At 44.0% G+C, this 17,259-nt stretch overlaps 1 protein-coding gene across 1 annotated transcript in view; it reads right to left on the bottom strand.

Annotated features, from left to right (window-relative positions):
* Positions 1-17,259, bottom strand: part of LOC137430212 (DENN domain-containing protein 3) — a 219,002-nt gene that overhangs the window by 35,558 nt on the left and 166,185 nt on the right. The window contains exons 16-18 of the mRNA XM_078780421.1: positions 15,099-15,333; positions 13,497-13,604; positions 12,631-12,821 (exon numbers count right to left, since the gene is read on the bottom strand). Coding sequence (XP_078636547.1) covers positions 12,631-12,821; positions 13,497-13,604; positions 15,099-15,333 — 534 coding nt within the window. The remainder of the gene's footprint in view (positions 1-12,630; positions 12,822-13,496; positions 13,605-15,098; positions 15,334-17,259) is intronic.

The raw sequence follows: 17,259 nt of genomic DNA, 5'->3' as shown, positions 1-17,259 counted from the left end.
ATATGTATATATATATATATATATATATATATATATATACATACATATATATATATATATATATATATATATATATATATATATATATATATATATATATATATATATAATATATATATATTATATCAAATGTCTTTTAAGATGAAAGCGCGATGACGTCACCACGTCACGCGGCACGAATGCGCACCTGTGTCGTTGGAGGTATTGACTTCTATAGGGTTGGTTTTCTAAGGCTTATATCAAAATATTAACTTATATCAAATGTCTTTTAAGATGAAAGCGCGATGACGTCACCACGTCACGCGGCACGAATGCGCGCCTGTGTCGTTGGAGGTATTGACTTCTATAGGGTTGGTTTTCTAAGGCTTATATCAAAATATTAACTTATATCAAATAAGTCTTTTAAGGTGGAAACGCGATGACGTCACCGCATCACGCGGCATGAATGATTCCATTGTGCACGCTTTCGTTTTATTTCCAAATTAAAATCTGTTTTCACTTTTGCCGTAAAAAATGACATCAGTGCAGCGAGTGTGGTATCTTATTTGGTGAAATTCAGTCGATTTGAAGTGGTGAAAATAAAATGTGATCGTGGAAAATCGTAGCGAGGGGCCATTTTGAATCGGTTTTCGATTATTGCACCGGATTATTGCACCCTCCCATCACCCTCCCATCACCCTCCCATCACCCTCCCATCACCCTGCCCCATCACCCTGCCCCATCACCCTCCCCCATCACCCTGCCATCACCCTCCCATCACCCTGCCATCACCCTCCCATCACCCTCCCATCACCCTTTATTGGACCATTTGACTTCTATAGGGTTGGTTTTCTAAGGCTTATATCAAGATATTAACTTATATCAAATAAGTCTTTTAAGGTGAAAGCGCGATGACGTCACCACGTCACGCGGCACGAATGCGCGCCGGTGGCATTGACTTATATAGGGTTGGTTTTCCAAGGCTGTAGGCCGCACCTCATTTTGTCGAATAAAGTGGTATTCGGGTGGTTCCGGTATTTGGGACCACAGGGACGGAAAGTGCAGGTACAGGGTGCTTGGCACTCCCCAGCCGGCCCGCTCTGAAGGTTCGGATCGGGACACCGGGATTCATTCCGGTCGCCCGGTCGGCCCGGAGGTGGGGGTGCGGGGCCTGTCACGGAACGTCAAAACAAACGGCCTGCCGGGGCCGCCCAAAAGCCGGGCGTGAGGGGCGCGTCCACTAATGGAACGCCTCTCGCTTCCCAGATCGAGGGCCACGTGGTCAGGAGAACCTCATCCCTTCTGGTTGCCCTGCCGTCCCACCCGGAGCGCTGGCAGGGTGTACTTCAAACTAAGCTTAAGTGTCAAGTGTTAAGTTCCTCCTTGCCCTCGCAAGGGAAAGGCTTGGGTCAAGCTCTTCCAAATTTCCAAACACTAGAAATCGGACGTCTCAAATTAATTAACTAATTTGTTAATACATCTCAGTCGCCCGCGACCTCTCTAGCGCGGGCGTCGAACCAGTTCATTTCCGGGCGACCGGGCCGAGTATCGGCTCGGCCGTGGCCGAAGCCGTTGATTCCGCTGTAGCACGCTAACGCGTAGGCTCGCGCGTCCCTGGTCCGCCGGGGCTCCGCGGGTGTCCTACCGTGCCCACGTCGCCATGCTCCCTGAATAAGAGAGTCAGACGTGGTGCCCGGGGACGGAGTTCGCTGTCTAAACATGGTAGCGCTAGGCCAGTGGGACCGCCGGGACCCACGTGCACTCACAAGTTGTTCTGCGCGTGGGCGGCAGTATCAGACCGGGGCGCCCAAACGCTCCCCGGCTAAAGTTCATCCTGAAAGCGCCCACATTGTGCGGACAAACCAAGTCAAGGGCCACGTGGTCAGGAGAACCTCGTCCCTTCCGGTCACACTTTGCCTATCGGCCGGCTTCGAAGACCGAAATTGTGACGGTGTCACCCGAAAAGTTTGTTTATATATATTATATATATATATATATATATATATATATATATATATATATATATATATATATATATATATATATATATATATATATATATATATATATATTGTAACGGATTTGAGAAGTGTAACGGATTTGAGAAGTGCAACAATTTTGAGAAAGTGTAACGAATGTGAAAAGTATGGTTTTGTTGTGTGTAACTGACCCTCGTAATGTAAAGAATGGTCGCAGCTCGTCCTCTTAGTTAATTCCATAAACCTACACACAGGACACGATATATCCTTTTAAATAGTTAGTCCCTTATTCTCTGTGTAGGCTAAGGATGTGTTTCCCACTAGTTTGACTCTTCATTGCACCGAATTAAATAAGAGTAGGCCCTCTGACGCCCCATGGCAGCTTCCAAGTGCCAGGTTCGCCACTTTGCTGCAATTGCCTCTTTAGGCACTTTGCTGCATTTCCATCTGCCGTCCACTGTGCTGCATTTGACTCCATTACGCACGAGGTAACGCCGAAGAAGAAAGGCGGGTCTCCACCTCGTCATAGAGGGGAGGAGTAAGTCAGCCCTGCTCATCCAACCCAGAACAAGGGGTTTGGCTTGAGAGGGCGGAGAGAGAACGTTTGGGGAAGGTTCGAAAAGGGTGAAGGGCAGGGCCTATATAACCCACCGCGGGACGCTCCCAAGCAGATACGAGATGAGCTTTTACGGAGATGGGTCCAGGAGATGCGCTGGAGACGAGCAGGTGTGACCGAGCCGCCGTGAAACGTGCCGCGCTGCAGGAAAAGCGGACCGGAGCAACGCAAGGAGCGCACGAGGCAGCAGTACAGAGAAAGGAACTTCGCCCGCGCAGTTTGGGACCAAAGCTCGGCTTCTTGACAGCGGTGCCTTCTGGCCCGACCGTGCCCAGTACCCGCTGAACCTTCCTTGCCTCTAAAAGCCACCCATCTCCAAGCCATTCCTTCCTGCCTGCATTTCCCCATGTAAGTGTGATCGTCCGTCTGTCTTTCACGTTGTCCTGGGGTTTATTAATTAAGCTTGAATAGGTAAGCTAAAGATTTCACTGTGTGCCTGCTCCTTCCATTTTCTGTAATATAACCAACTGCTCTCTTTGCTTTGGCTTGTGAAAATAATTAATAAAACCTGTTATTCCTCCGTACGTCTTCTTCTTCTTCCTCTTTACATTCGGTCGCTTTAGAGGTTTCCATATTGAATAGCTGTGGCGCGATACGGCCAACGTCTGGGTGAATCGGGTGAATCGGGGAAACTGTTAGGTCGCGGAGCCTCCGCTCGGCAAACATACCATCCTTAACCGCGAACCGTAACAATATATATATATATATATATATATATATATATATATATATATATATATATATATATATATATATATACGTATATATATATATATATATATATATATATATATATATATATATATATATATATATATACATATATATATATATATATATATATATATATGTATATATATTGTTATGAATTTGGTAGAGCAACATCTAGAGCTAGGTAGATCTGTATAGGTAGGTATTCGACTGTCGTGACAGGGACTCTACATGTAATAAGTTCTTGATGTTTAGGCGTTTGTCGGGGTAAGATGTATGATTGTGGATCTACCTGGAGATTCGAGTGTTAAGTAGTGAGGGATTAAAGGTAACGCCCCTGTGAGTCTCACCTAGTAGTCAAACCTTTGTCCATTATGGCACTGCAGACCACATAAACATTAGTTAGGTCCCTAGCGCAACATTAAATAATTCCTTTCCCTGACAATGACTTCGGAACAATCGGACAGGAAACCAGGCCAGGACACTGCTGATGATGGCCGCAGCCAGCTACACCTCCGCTGGGCCTCGAGTGCCACGCGCTATCACAACACTACAGGCCTGTGATTCGCTGGAGGGCACTGATTGGGTGGCGCACCAAGGGACGTGACGTCACGAGCGAGGTTATTTTAAGGGAGCGCCGAACGCTCTCTTGGCTCTTGTTCTCTTGCCTCTCTGGCGTCTGGCAGTGCAGCTTTTGGTCTCTGGTGGTTCATGCTCTTAGTTGCGCAGCAGTTGAGAAGAGCTCTGCAGAAGAGTTGGCTGCCAGCACTCCCGCAGAGAGTTCACTTCAGTTGAGCCAGAGGAGTTGAGTTGAGACCAGTCCCGGAGCGAGTTGGAAGGACGAGACGTGCAGTCACACCTGCGTTCTCCCCGTTCCTGTCTTTTCGTGCTTCGTGTGGGGATCGATCTTGGGTGGAGCCGCTGGCCTGCGTTGGGTGCCTTGGAGATTGGTGCACCGACCTCGTGGGCGGCGAGAGGATCGGAGCTTGGAGAAGGCCTGGTGGTGGCTGAGCACGGCCGTGTTACAAGAAGACGACAGAGACAGATAAGCCCGGGCTCCGCGTACACTGTACACGACGTGACGTGTTTCTTTTGTAATTCATAATCTCCCTCGTATCGTGTTTGATATCTGTTATGTGTGGGATCCCAATTTAGGCTTATTAGTAGAGTTATTACCGGCGCGTGCTTGTTCACTGTCTTTGCTTTTCATTTAATAAATCCTTATATTATTTTCTGTATATATCTGAACGCAGTTTTCCTGTTGGATTTTAATAGGTAAGGCGGCGGAGCTTTGCTGTGTCCCATCCCGCCATTCCACGCGTTTAACTTTAGTTTAAGTGTTTGATTTGGAATCCGCCATTGAGTTTTCGCCTCGGGAGTTAAAGCCTCGCAATTGGCCATCCGCAACTGTGGTGTTAATCGCGGTTGCGCGACAATATACATACATACATACATACAATACAATACATACAATATGGATATTCTTACATCAATAAACCACGCTCGGAGGGCCGAGGTGGTGGAATTGCCGTTATTCACCGACAAGACATCAAGACCAACCTCATCTCCATCTCATCTGCTCCATCATTTGAACACCTGGCTTTTAAACTCTCTGGTCACACACAGTCAGTCATGGCTGTTGTCTACCGCCCTCCCAAACCACACCCATCATTCCTGTCTGACTTCTCCTACTTTCTGACCCAGCTATGTTCCCTCTCCCCCTCAATCCTCCTCCTTGGTGATTTCAATATCCACATGGACTCCACTGACTCCATGCTAACCACTGACTTCACTGATTTACTCACCTGCTTTAACCTCACTCAACATGTCAACTTTCCTACCCATAACCGTGGTCACATTTTGGACCTTGTCTGCTCTACTGGACTAATTTTGCACCATCTCTCTGGCTCCGACCTCACTCTCTCTGACCACCTAGCCATCACTCTGACCATCAACATCCCCACCCCAGCACCAAGACATTATCGCACTATCAACTTCCGTAAGCTAAACGCTCTTTCACCTGCCTCATTCTCATCGACCCTCTCTGAAAAAATGTCCACTTCTCCCTTCGTTGACCTCCACACCCCTTCTGACCTCACTGACTACTACAACCACACTCTCTCCTCCTGCCTTGACCAACTTGCGCCTATAAAAACCAAAACAGTTTCTTTCACCCATTCTGCTCCCTGGTTTACCCCTGAACTCCGCCTGATGAAAACTCGTGCTCGCCAACTTGAAAGACTCCGCAATAAAACAGGTCTCACAGTTCACTCCCAGGCCTACAAGGACCACATACAACACTATAAAGATGCCCTCTCCCGCGCCCGCTCCGCCTACTACTCTCAAATTATCCACTCTGGCTCCGGAAACCCAAAAGCACACTTCTCTACAATAAACAAACTCCTCAGCCCCCTGAACACCACCACCCAGTCATTCACAATAGACAACTGCATCTCCTTCCTTTCATTCTTCCAACGCAAAATTGAAAACATCTACAACAGCTTGACCACCACCGCACCCGCTCCCCCTCAAACCACCTGCCCCCCCTTATCCTGCCATCCCCTGTCTCAATTCTCCCCAGTCTCCCCTACTGACCTCTCTGAACTCCTCATCGGAATGAAAACTGCCAACTGCACTCTTGACCCCATCCCCTCCAGCTTTGTCAAGGCCTCCCTTCCTGCTCTCTCTCCACTTATCATTGCAACAATAAACTCCTCCCTGTCTACAGGCATCGTCCCACCATCCCTCAAAATTGCTGCTGTTACCCCCATTCTGAAAAAACCTGGACTAAACCCTGACACCCTAAATAACTTCAGACCCATCTCCAACCTACCCTTTCTGTCAAAGGTTTTGGAACGCGCTGTAGCCACTCAACTCAAACATCACCTCTCTGCCAATAACCTGTATGAAACATTCCAATCCGGATTCCGCTCCAACCACAGTACTGAAACTGCTCTCCTCAAAATCACCAACGACCTTCTCCTCTCCTCTGACGCTGGCAACCTCAACATTCTCATCCTCCTCGACCTCAGCGCCGCCTTTGACACCATCGATCACACCATCCTCCTCACCCGACTTGAAACCACCTTTAACATTACCGGCACTGCCCTCTCTTGGATTAAATCATACCTCTCTGACAGACGTCAGTTCATCTCCATCAATAACTGCAAATCCCCCAAGGTGTCCCCCAAGGTTCAGTTCTTGGCCCCCTCCTCTTCATCCTTTACCTGTCCCCCCTCGGTCACTTAATCCGCCGTCATGGTCTCCAATTCCACTGCTTCGCCGATGACATCCAGCTTTTCATCTCCACCAAGTCCATCTCCACCGCCACCCACTCTATCCTGACAAACTGCATCTCTGAAATAAAATCCTGGCTTCAAATCAACTTCCTCAAACTTAACTGTGATAAATCTGAAATAATCATCATTGGCCCAAAAACGCTCACCAAGTCCACCCATAACTTTGCCCTCAACATCGACGGTTTCCCAGTATCCACCTCCCCTCACATCCGGAATCTTGGCATCATCTTTGACCAAACCCTCTCCTTCGACAAATACACTAAACAGATCACAAAGACAGCCTTCTTTCACCTGAAAAACATCGCCGGTCTCCGTCCATCCCTCTCCTCCGTGGCTGCAGAAACCCTCATCCACGCCTTCATCACTTCCCGTCTGGACTACTGCAATAGCCTCCTTTATGGTTCACCCTCAACAATCACCAATAAACTCCAATACATTCAGAACTCCGCTGCCCGTCTACTCACCCATTCCCGGACCCGTGACCACATCACCCCCGTCCTTTACACGCTTCACTGGCTCCCCATCTCCCAGAGAATCCAGTACAAAATCCTCCTCTTGACCTACAAAGCCCTCCATAACCTGGCCCCATCCTACCTGGCTGACCTCCTCTCCAGACACACTCCCACCCGCAACCTCCGCTCTGCTGGTACCAACCTCCTGACCCCCCCCCCCCCCCCCATCCGGACTAAATTTAGATCCTGGGGGGACAGGGCCTTCTCCATCGCTGCTCCCACCCTCTGGAACTCGCTACCTCACACCATCAGAGACTCGTCCTCACTCACCACATTCAAAACATCACTCAAGACCCACCTGTTCAACACTGCATTCAACATTTAACCCACAGCATCTAACCCCTGCCTATCTCCTCTCCTTCTCCCTCCTTTGTGCTTTGAATATTCCCCTATTGATTCTTCTTTTTTTTTTTGCAATTGTCTTTATGTTTTGCTATGCATTATGTTTTGCACTCTGTCAAAGCGTCTTTGGGCTTCCTGAAAAGCGCTATATAAAATAAATGCATTATTATTATTATTATTATACAATCACGTGAAAAAGTAAGTACACCCCATATAAAGTTTTGACCTTTTCAACATATTTCAACATACAGCTATTTGATCTTCATTTCAACAATATTGAGAGATAAAGGTGATATAATATAACAAATATCATGAAACATTTACATTTTGTAGTCCATTATATAATTTAAATAAACATAAATGCAAATTTCGCATGTGGAAAAAGTAAGTACACCTTTGGCTCTAATAGGTGGTATTGTCCCCTTTGGCATTAACAACCTCAAGTAGGCGTTTCTTATAACTGTCTACCAGTCTCTGACCGACTGGGAGAAATTTTTGCCCACTCCTCCATGCAGAATTCTTTCAGCTGTGTGATGTTTGAGGGGTTTCTTGCATGCACAGCTCGTTTCAAACCCCCCACAACATCTCGATGGCATTTAGATCCGGGCTTTGACTTGGCCATTCCAGAACCCTCCATTTCTTTCTTTTCAGCCATTCCTTGGTGGATTTACTGGTACGTTTAGGGTGATTGTCATGTTGCAAGGTCCACCTTCGGTTGAGCTTCAACTTTCCGACAGATGGCCTCATATTATCCTCAAGCACCCTCTGGTACAATGAAGAATTCATAGTGGATTCGATGATGGTGAAGTGCCCAGGCCCTGATGCAGCAAGGCTGCCCCAAACCATAATATTTCCACCACCATGCTTTACAGTTGGTATCAGGTTCTTGTGGTCAAATGCTGTCTTTGGTTTTCGCCAAACACGTCTTCTGGTACTGTGGCCAAATAGCTCGACATTTGACTCATCTGTCCAGAGCACATTGTTACAGAAGTGCTGGTCTTTGCCTAGGTGTTCATTGGCAAATTTTAGTCTTGCCCTGATGTTCTTTCTGTACAGCAAAGGTTTCCTCCTGGCACACCTCCCATGTAGATCAAATTTGTGCAGCCTCTTTCTAATGGTAGACTCATGCACTTTGACATCAACAGTGGCAAGAGCTACCTGTAGGTACCGTGATGACATTCTGGGGTTCTTAGAGACGTCTTTCAGCATCTTGCGGTCTCCTCTCAGGCTCAACTTGCTGGGGCGGCCTGGCCTGAACAAGTTGGCAGTTGTTTGGAATCTTCTCCACTTGGAGATGATCTTTCGGACAGTCGAATGATTGATTTCAAATTGTTTGGAGATCTTTTTAAATCCCTTCCCAGACTCGTAGGCATCTATAACCTTCTTTCCGAAGGCCTCAGAGAGCTCTTTTGATCTAGGCATGGTGACGCCGCACACTTCAACAACAAAGAGCAAACCAAACTAAATGTCTGAGTTTTAAATAAGACAGGTTCCTCCAAGATCCTCTCTAACGATGTTCTAATCATTTGCACCTGAGCTGGTGCACCTGATTCTAATTTTAGGTATTGGAAGTAGTGATAAATGTCGGGGTGTAATTACTTTTTCCACATGCGAAATTTGCATTTATGTTTATTTAAATTATACAATGGACTACAAAATGTAAATGTTTCATGATATTTGTTATATTATATCACCTTTATCTATCAATATTGTTCAAATGAAGATCAAATAGCTGTATGTTGAAATATATTGAAAGAGTCAAAAGTTTACATGGGGTGTACTTACTTTTTCACGTGACTATATATATGCATATATATATATATATATATATATATATATATATATATATATATATATATATATATATATATATATATATATTCCTGGCTCGGTTTGCAAGCCACCGTCTACAATTCCAATGTAAGAGACATAAATTTCTCTTCTTTTGGGTCTTCAGAGTCCTAAGGGTCTTTTGGGTCCTCTGGTTCATTTGGGTCTTTGGGGTATTTTAGGTCATTTGAGTCGTTTAGGTCCTCTGCATCTTTGGGGTCCTCGGGTCTTTTTAGTCATCGGGGTATTTTGGGTCTTTGGGGTAATTTGGGTCTTTGGGTTTCACTGGGGCCTCAGGGTCTTTGGGGTCTTTTGGTGTTTTGGAGTGTTTGGTTCTGTGGGTCGTTAAGGGCCTTCGGGGTATTTTTTGTTTTCAGGGACTTTTTGGTCTTCTGGGTCTTTTCGATTTTTTTTTTTTTGGTCTTTGGGATATTTTGGGTCTCTGGGGTCTTCGTGGTCTTTTTTGTGTTTTGGGTCTTTGGTGTATTTTGATCTTTGGGGTATTTTGGGTCTTCGGGATCTTTTGGGTTTTTGGGGTCTTCTGGGTCCTTAAGGGTCTTTGAGATATTTTGGATCATTGAGGTATTCAAGGGTCTTCTGGGTCTTTTAGGTATTTGGGGTATTTTTAGTCTTCAGGGTCTTTTGGGTTTTCTTGGTATTTAAGGGTCTTTGGGTCTTGGTGGTCTTTAAGGGTTTTGGGGCCTTTTCAGCATTTTGGGTCTTCGGGGTCTTTATGGGTTTGTAAGGGTCTTGGGGTATTTTCTCAGTTTTGGGTCTTCAGTGTGTTTATGGGTCTTTGCGGAATTTTGGGTTTTTGTTGTCTTTTGGGTCTTTAAGGGTCTTGCGGTCTTTGGGGTATTTTGGGTCTTTTGGATATTTAAGGGTCTTTGTTTTTTTTGGGGGGGGGTCTTTTGGGTATTTTGTGTCTTTGGGGCATTTTGGGTCTTTGGGGTATTTTGGGTCTTCTGGACATTTAAGGGTCTTTGGGGTTTTTGGGGTCTTCATGGTCTTTTGGGTGTTCGTGGTCTTTTGGGTCTTTGAGGGTATTTGGTGTATTTTGGGTCTTTTAAGGTCTTGGGGTCTTTTCAGTCTTTGGGTATTTGTGGTCTTTATGGGTCTTTGGGAAATTTGGGGTCTTCAGTGTCTTTTGGGTTTTTGTGGTCTTTTGGGGTATTTAAGAGTCTTCAGGGTCTTTTGGGTCTTCGGGGTATTTTGGGTGTTTGGGGTCAATTGGGTTTTCAAAATTGGGTCAAATGAAAAATGAAACTTGGGTAACATTGAGACTGGAGGTAGGAATGGAGGAAGATGTTTCAACAACCTGAGGTATGCTAATGATACCACAATGTCGGCAGAAAGTAAAGAGGATTTCATGATATTGCTGCAGGCAGTGAAAAAGTTGGTCTTTATTTAAACCTAAAAAAAACAAAACGACAATCTTGTCAATTGAGAAGACCAATGTGTTCAAATCTGCCTAGCCTGGGTTTGAATCTCGGCCTTGCTATAAACTGCCATCCTGGTGTTTCCCACTCAGGGTGTGGCATCAGTGTGTATTCCGTCCCACAGATAGACATTAAATGGCTGGCCCTTCTTTCGGCATTAGGTAGTGGACGCCATAGATCGCACAGTGTTCTTCGCGAAGACTTCACATTCCCCCTGTCCCAAGAGAACCAAGTGCAAAAGGTTCAACCCCCCAAGGTTGGTCACGATGCGTCTTAGCTGGGCATGCCGATTAGTAGTAGAAGTAATATGAATGGCAATTAGTTGTGCCACAGCAATTTCCCACTGCTGTGTCACCAGCATTGAGAAATGGCAGCAACTTCAATGGCCAGCTAATGTCGGACCCCACAGAGGAGCCCCCTGGCTTTAATCTACAGACTCCGGTGCAGGGCTTTCAATTGACTGTAAATTCTGCATGCAAGAACTGCTCACCATATACAGAAGTGGAAGCTAACTGAAAGCCCACAATGTTATTGTGGTCATAATGATAAGACAGTCCTACACATAGTACAACACAGAGGAAATTCATGAAGTCTTTTGCAGTCCGACAAAAAAAAACAGCGACTCTGAAATGAAGAAGCTCTCACCATTTGACCACCAGTTTGTGTCCATACGATTATAGTAAGAAGGGCACACAAAGCAACGTGGGACTACACATAACTATTTTTCTTCTTCTTCACACCTACACTATCAGCTTCCCCTTTTATCTATCCTTGAAGAGAACATTCCTGAAAGTCCCTCCCTCTACAAACCCTTGTACTTGCTAGGTGGTTCTATATCCAGAAATGACCAGAAATCTACGCACCTGGGCAATATTTCAACACATGTGAAAGACTACCTTCAACTTTGTAGGTTGCCATCTTTTTACACAAATAAATTTAGAATAAACATTACATAGCCACATCATACTAAAATACACAATTTGGTGTCTCTACCTGCATGTCTGTGGTCGATGCATTTGCTCGTTGCTTATCGAATCCTAACCATACTTGCCAGGGGTCCAAACAAGGGAGAACAAAATGGACACAACTCGGACTTTCAGGAAAGAAAACGGAATTTGAAAAAGGTGGATTTTGGGTGTATTAACGGGGGTAGAAAGGATCAAGGTTTTGGAGGAGGGAAGATAAGAGATGGTGGTGAACAGTGTTTTGAACACCTGGAGGGAGGAGTGGGATTGAAGAGTGTGTGGGGGTTTGTTCCAGAAGCGGGAGAAAACATGAATGAAAGAGAGAAGGTGAGCAGAGAGTCTTGATTTTGGCAGTTTCACCATAAGAGGGTTGCCAACAGATCTTGTGCGTCCTGCAGGAATATTTGGGGTACAGAGCCCAGAGAGAGCTGGGGGGGGCAAGGCCAGAGAGGAGTCGGTAGAAGACGGAAAGACCACCAACCTGCCTGCGGTGAGTGAGTGAAAGGCCTTCAGAATCAGATTCATCACGAGATATACCGATCATTCTAAAAGTCTTGGTTTCTACAGCGTGTAGCCGAGCTAGGTGTGAGGCAGGGGCACCAACCCAGAGGGGAGAGCAGTGCTCCATCAAGCTGCGGATGAAAGCTTTGTATGTGGTGAGAAGATCAGTAGTGCCAAAGTATTATGGTATGCCAAGGTAGTAGTGCTAAAGTAGTAGTGCCAGCAGTAGTGCCAAAGTAGTAGCGCCAGTAGTGCCAAAGTATTATGCCAAAGTATTCCTCATGTAAATTATGGTATACTAAGAGTGGTCCTGTAACTACTAACCCTTGGAATGAATACACCTTGGATAAAGACCATCAGAATGCAATACACAAAAATAAATAAAAACCTTATAAACAATAAAACGGTGCAACAAACAGAAATAATGGGACGTGGAAGCAGGTTAAATGAGTGATACCTTTCGCAAGAATTTTGAAGAGTCGCTGAGAATCACCGTAGTTTTTGATTATGCCAACCTGCTGCATACTCTTGCCGAATGCACTGCTATCTAATGGCTGCGATGGAAACGAGAAGCTCCGGAAGAAATCCACTTCCGGCGTGGGAGGCAAGGGTTCCAAATCAAATGGAACTACATCACTAACTAGCCAACTGTGTGCAATGAGTAAACACAAGGGCAACATTATTCAAAGCAACAAGGGCAACATTATTCAAAGCAACAAGGGCAACATTATTCACAATATATCACAATTCAAAAGACAATGCAATGCAATTTAGCTACGAGCCCACCGGTTTAATGGGAGTTAAAATGGAGTTGACGTGGCGGAAAAAGAACAATATGCTTTATTATTTGTCATCCACACACTTTACTTTTTATACAGTAAAATATACACACTATACACACTATACACAAATATACACACTTTTATTCTTTGTATTAGCTCGTTTGTAAAATTTCTTCCAGACCAAACTCATGGATTTCTTTCTCTACATTCTTTCAATAGAGCACTCCATTATCACGTCGGTTGAAAGCTTCATGATAGTTTCATTGGAAAAGTTGATGCACCAATCATACACAGCAAAGTGAAACAGAGACTGATGTAACATGTAAACGTGTTTGTTTTGCAATGTACTAAAGGGAAAACCAAATGCATTGTTTTTCAGAAAATATAAGAGGAGTTGATAACTCTGATAATGAACAAAAGATGTTTTCTGTGACAACGTGTGGAAAATATTGACATTTGAGGAAGATGACAAAGTGAACTAAATGGAAATGTGGAGGGTGATGCAAGTAATGAGGATAGGATCGAAAGCTGTGAAGCTGACCGGAGTTTGGGATCCTGTCTTATTTCCTCCAGTAGGTCTGAGGGAAGATGTGAGAGGAGCTGACATGCTTGTTCTGCTGGAAGAACTGACGAGTCTGTTTTGGATATACTGTGGATGAGGAGGAAGAGATGCAGAGCACCATATTAAAGGAATATTAAAAATATTAAATACGAGTATTAAAAACATGAAAGGAATATGAAACTGGTGATCAAGGATAAATTATATCAACTGTTCATTCATTACAATAAACTTTTAAGAATAAACATTACATAAAGCCAAATCAAACTAAAATTTGCAATTTGGTGTTTGTCTGTCTATGAAGACACTACACTCAGGGTGGAAGGGATAAACGAGAGCAATGTGACTGTGTCCTCAATATGCCTCCATGTAGTTCCTGCCCGTGACAACAGGTAGATGCCCTCATTCACTGTCCTAAAAAGAAACAAGTTTGATTTAAATCCCTTCAACTATTTTCAAGTATCACATTTTTACCAGACATGACAAGTTTCACATTCATCAGTGAAGTGGTTTCGGAGAAGGGATTTTTTTAAATATAAACTTTCAAGCTGATATGGCTGCCAAACCACGTGACATACGACATCAAAAATGTAAACTCTGCATATGTATGGGTAGGGGATCACATTTGGGAAGTTTCGTGCTGATCGGATAAGGTTAGTTTTTCTATCCAAGATGGCTTCCAAACAACATGCATGACCTGTGATGTCATATTTTTCAAACTATATGCAGCAATGTAGTTAGATGACATTTATAACGTTTCACATCAACCGAGTAAGCGGTTCTGAGACATAATTATTGAATATTTTCCTTCAATCCAATATGGCTGCCACACCATGTGACCAATGACATTCTTGTGATCAATTTTTAATTGCCATGCTGAGTCAATGACATGCGTAAAGTTTCGAGTCGGTCGCTTTGGTGGTTTGGGAGATGTTTTTTACAAGGTTTTAGGTTAAATCCAATATGGCTGCCAAACCATGTCATAAGTTTAATATTTCAATACAAATGGGTCATTGATCATGTGCATGCTATTTCAGATTTTTAGAATAAGGCATTCGATTAAAACATTTATGACTAGTATACTACTTCACCTATGATGTCATCATTATCATGCTTTTGTTCCCCATTGGGAGTACTTGACAATGTGCTAAGTTTAATTTTTTTCCAATTAGCGGTTTCCAAGAAATCTTTTTTTTTATTTGAGTTTAATCTAAGATGGCTGCCATGCCACGTGACCAATGACATCACAATTAAAAAAAAAAAACATTCTACATGGGTGTCGATCCTACCCTTAAAGATTCTTCTCAATCGGACATGTGGTTGCTGAGAAAAACGAGGTTTAGCCCGTAGGGACGGGCCGGGGACAAACAGAAAACATAATGCCCCCGGCTGCCTTCGTGGGCAGAGCCATAAAAAAATGATTTTTAGCCTATAAGACCGATTCAAAATGATTGACGTTCACAATTGCAAAAGCCAGAAAAAACAGCATCTTTTATCAGAATAGAATGAATGAGAAAAACTTCTGAAGGAATGCAAGGCAAATTACACAGATTTAAAATGGATGTGGGGATGCAAGATGGAAACCTGTGGAAGTCTTCCAAAGCATCATGAATGTAACCACGAGCAAGAAAAAGGCAGCCACGCAGATAGTGACAGGCTGCACGCAGGCCACAAGCCTGACTAGAAGCACTGTTGAGGGTTTCTGAGAGCGTAGAACTTAGTTCATCGGCATAGACCACAATCTCTTCAACTGCAAGAGGGTTCTTGGGTAATGGAGGCAACCTCACGGTATGGACATATGGGTCCAAGCCCTTGGAGTCTGGAAAAGACAAAAAAGTGAAAGTAAATGACATAACAGCTCTAGGAAGTTAAATATGGAGATTTCCCTTTATAACTCGCTATGCTAGGACACGACACCAAACGAGCGATTTGAAGGCCAACACCATACAGGCAGTGTAAAAGTAGAGGCCAACACCATACAGGCAGTGTAAAAGTAGAGGCCAACACCATACAACCGGTGTATAGGCCAATACCAACACCCTACAAAAGGTTTATAGTCACACTGTACGAGCGGTGTATATCCCGACACTGTACAAGAGGTGAATAGGCCAACACCATATGAGTAGTGTATTGGCCGGCACCATATCATCTATACACAAAGAATTAAGTTAAGCACCCCCCCCCCGTTTTTTTACAACCTCGCACATTACAAGTTTGTTGTCCTCAAAACAGTGTAATATACCCATGATATTGCTATATTTTCTGGAGAAGTGATATTATGGTCACATAAAAACATAACAATCATGCCGTTTTCAATATTTTATTCTGAATAATTTAAGGTGAAATTTTTTGGGAATTTTAGGCATATTTTCACCTCAATTTAAGTATGGAGCTATAGGTCCATCACGGACAGTGTGGATGACGTTTATGTTTTCTAACGTACAGTCATTGTTCTGAGAAGACCTCTAGCGACCTTTACAGAAAATCACGACCACGTGGATGATAACACGTGCTGCACGAGCGATGGGCGTCACAGATGAGTGCACTCATCTGCATTTCATCAATGGATAATTGCTAATGTCATACCAATCATTATTTGATCTCACATACCTTAGAATATATGCCAATGTATACATATACACAAAGAATATATATTAGGGGGTGCTTACCTTAATTCGTTGTGTAGGGGTGCTTAACTTAATTCTTTGTGTATATATAATATTCTCCGTTGTAGCGGTTACCTTATTCGCATGTCGCGGTTAACTCATCCGCATGTGACGGTTACCTTATGTTTGGTCTAATCCACGTGCACGGGCTTTTGGTTTGTTGGACGTGACGCACGCGCGGTTGTGGGAGCCACGCCCTCCGAAGAGGGTTTTGGTTTTATAAAAGCTGTAACACTTCCGTTCGCGTTTAGAGTGTGCTGGAGAGTTCTGTACGAATAAACAAGCTTTGAACTCAACCAAATGGCCTCGTTCTCTCGCCTTCCATGACTCCTAAACCGTAGGTGATTCTGTCTGTCTGTGAAACGTCTGTCCGGAGGAGTGGCTATACCCAGTCAAGGAGAGGCTTCAAAAACAAATATCCACCATGTTGTTTACTCGCATAGCCTTGAGACCTCTTTTGTTAGGCCCGTAGTTTCTTACTCTCTCACACAGTTTTATTCAAACTCTAATTCGATATCTCATTTCATTTTTCACAGTCGCTAACATGGCTTTAGACTCGGTTGCAAAAAACGGGAATAAAATTCGTTTAAAGTTACCGTTTATAGAACGAAATGCATTTTCAAAGGCCTGTAACATAAAGTCCATTGAGACTCTCTCACGGCTTTATGTTGACTCTAATTCAACATCTGATTTCATCTTTCAGATGCTAACATGGCTTTAGACTTGGTTGCAAAAAAACGGGAAGGAGATTTGTTGAAAGTTATCACACAGGCAGGAAATAGCCGAGATCGGCACGGTTTATCATACACCGCCCAAATAACACAGACGATAAATATTCGATGAAAGTTAACGTTTATAGAACAAAATGCATTTTAAATGAGAAGGCCTGTATAATGTAAACTAACTATAAAAAAAAAACCACCTTTGGAGGCCATTTTTCCCCGCAGAGCAGGGGTTGGCCTTTTTTGGGCACCGTGGTCCCCTTTTTGAAGCAATGTTTTATGGCCGAATGCCCTTCCTGCCACCAACCCTGTTAGTCGCCTCTTGCAACATACAGGGAATTACCAGTGAACTGGTAC

This window comes from Myxine glutinosa, chromosome 6 (genome assembly GCF_964187855.1).
Source record: "Myxine glutinosa chromosome 6, kmMyxGlut1.1, whole genome shotgun sequence".
NCBI lineage: Eukaryota > Metazoa > Chordata > Myxini > Myxiniformes > Myxinidae > Myxine > Myxine glutinosa.
The sequence above is the reverse complement of the archived record's forward strand: the minus strand, read 5'-3'. Positions and strand labels throughout refer to the sequence as shown.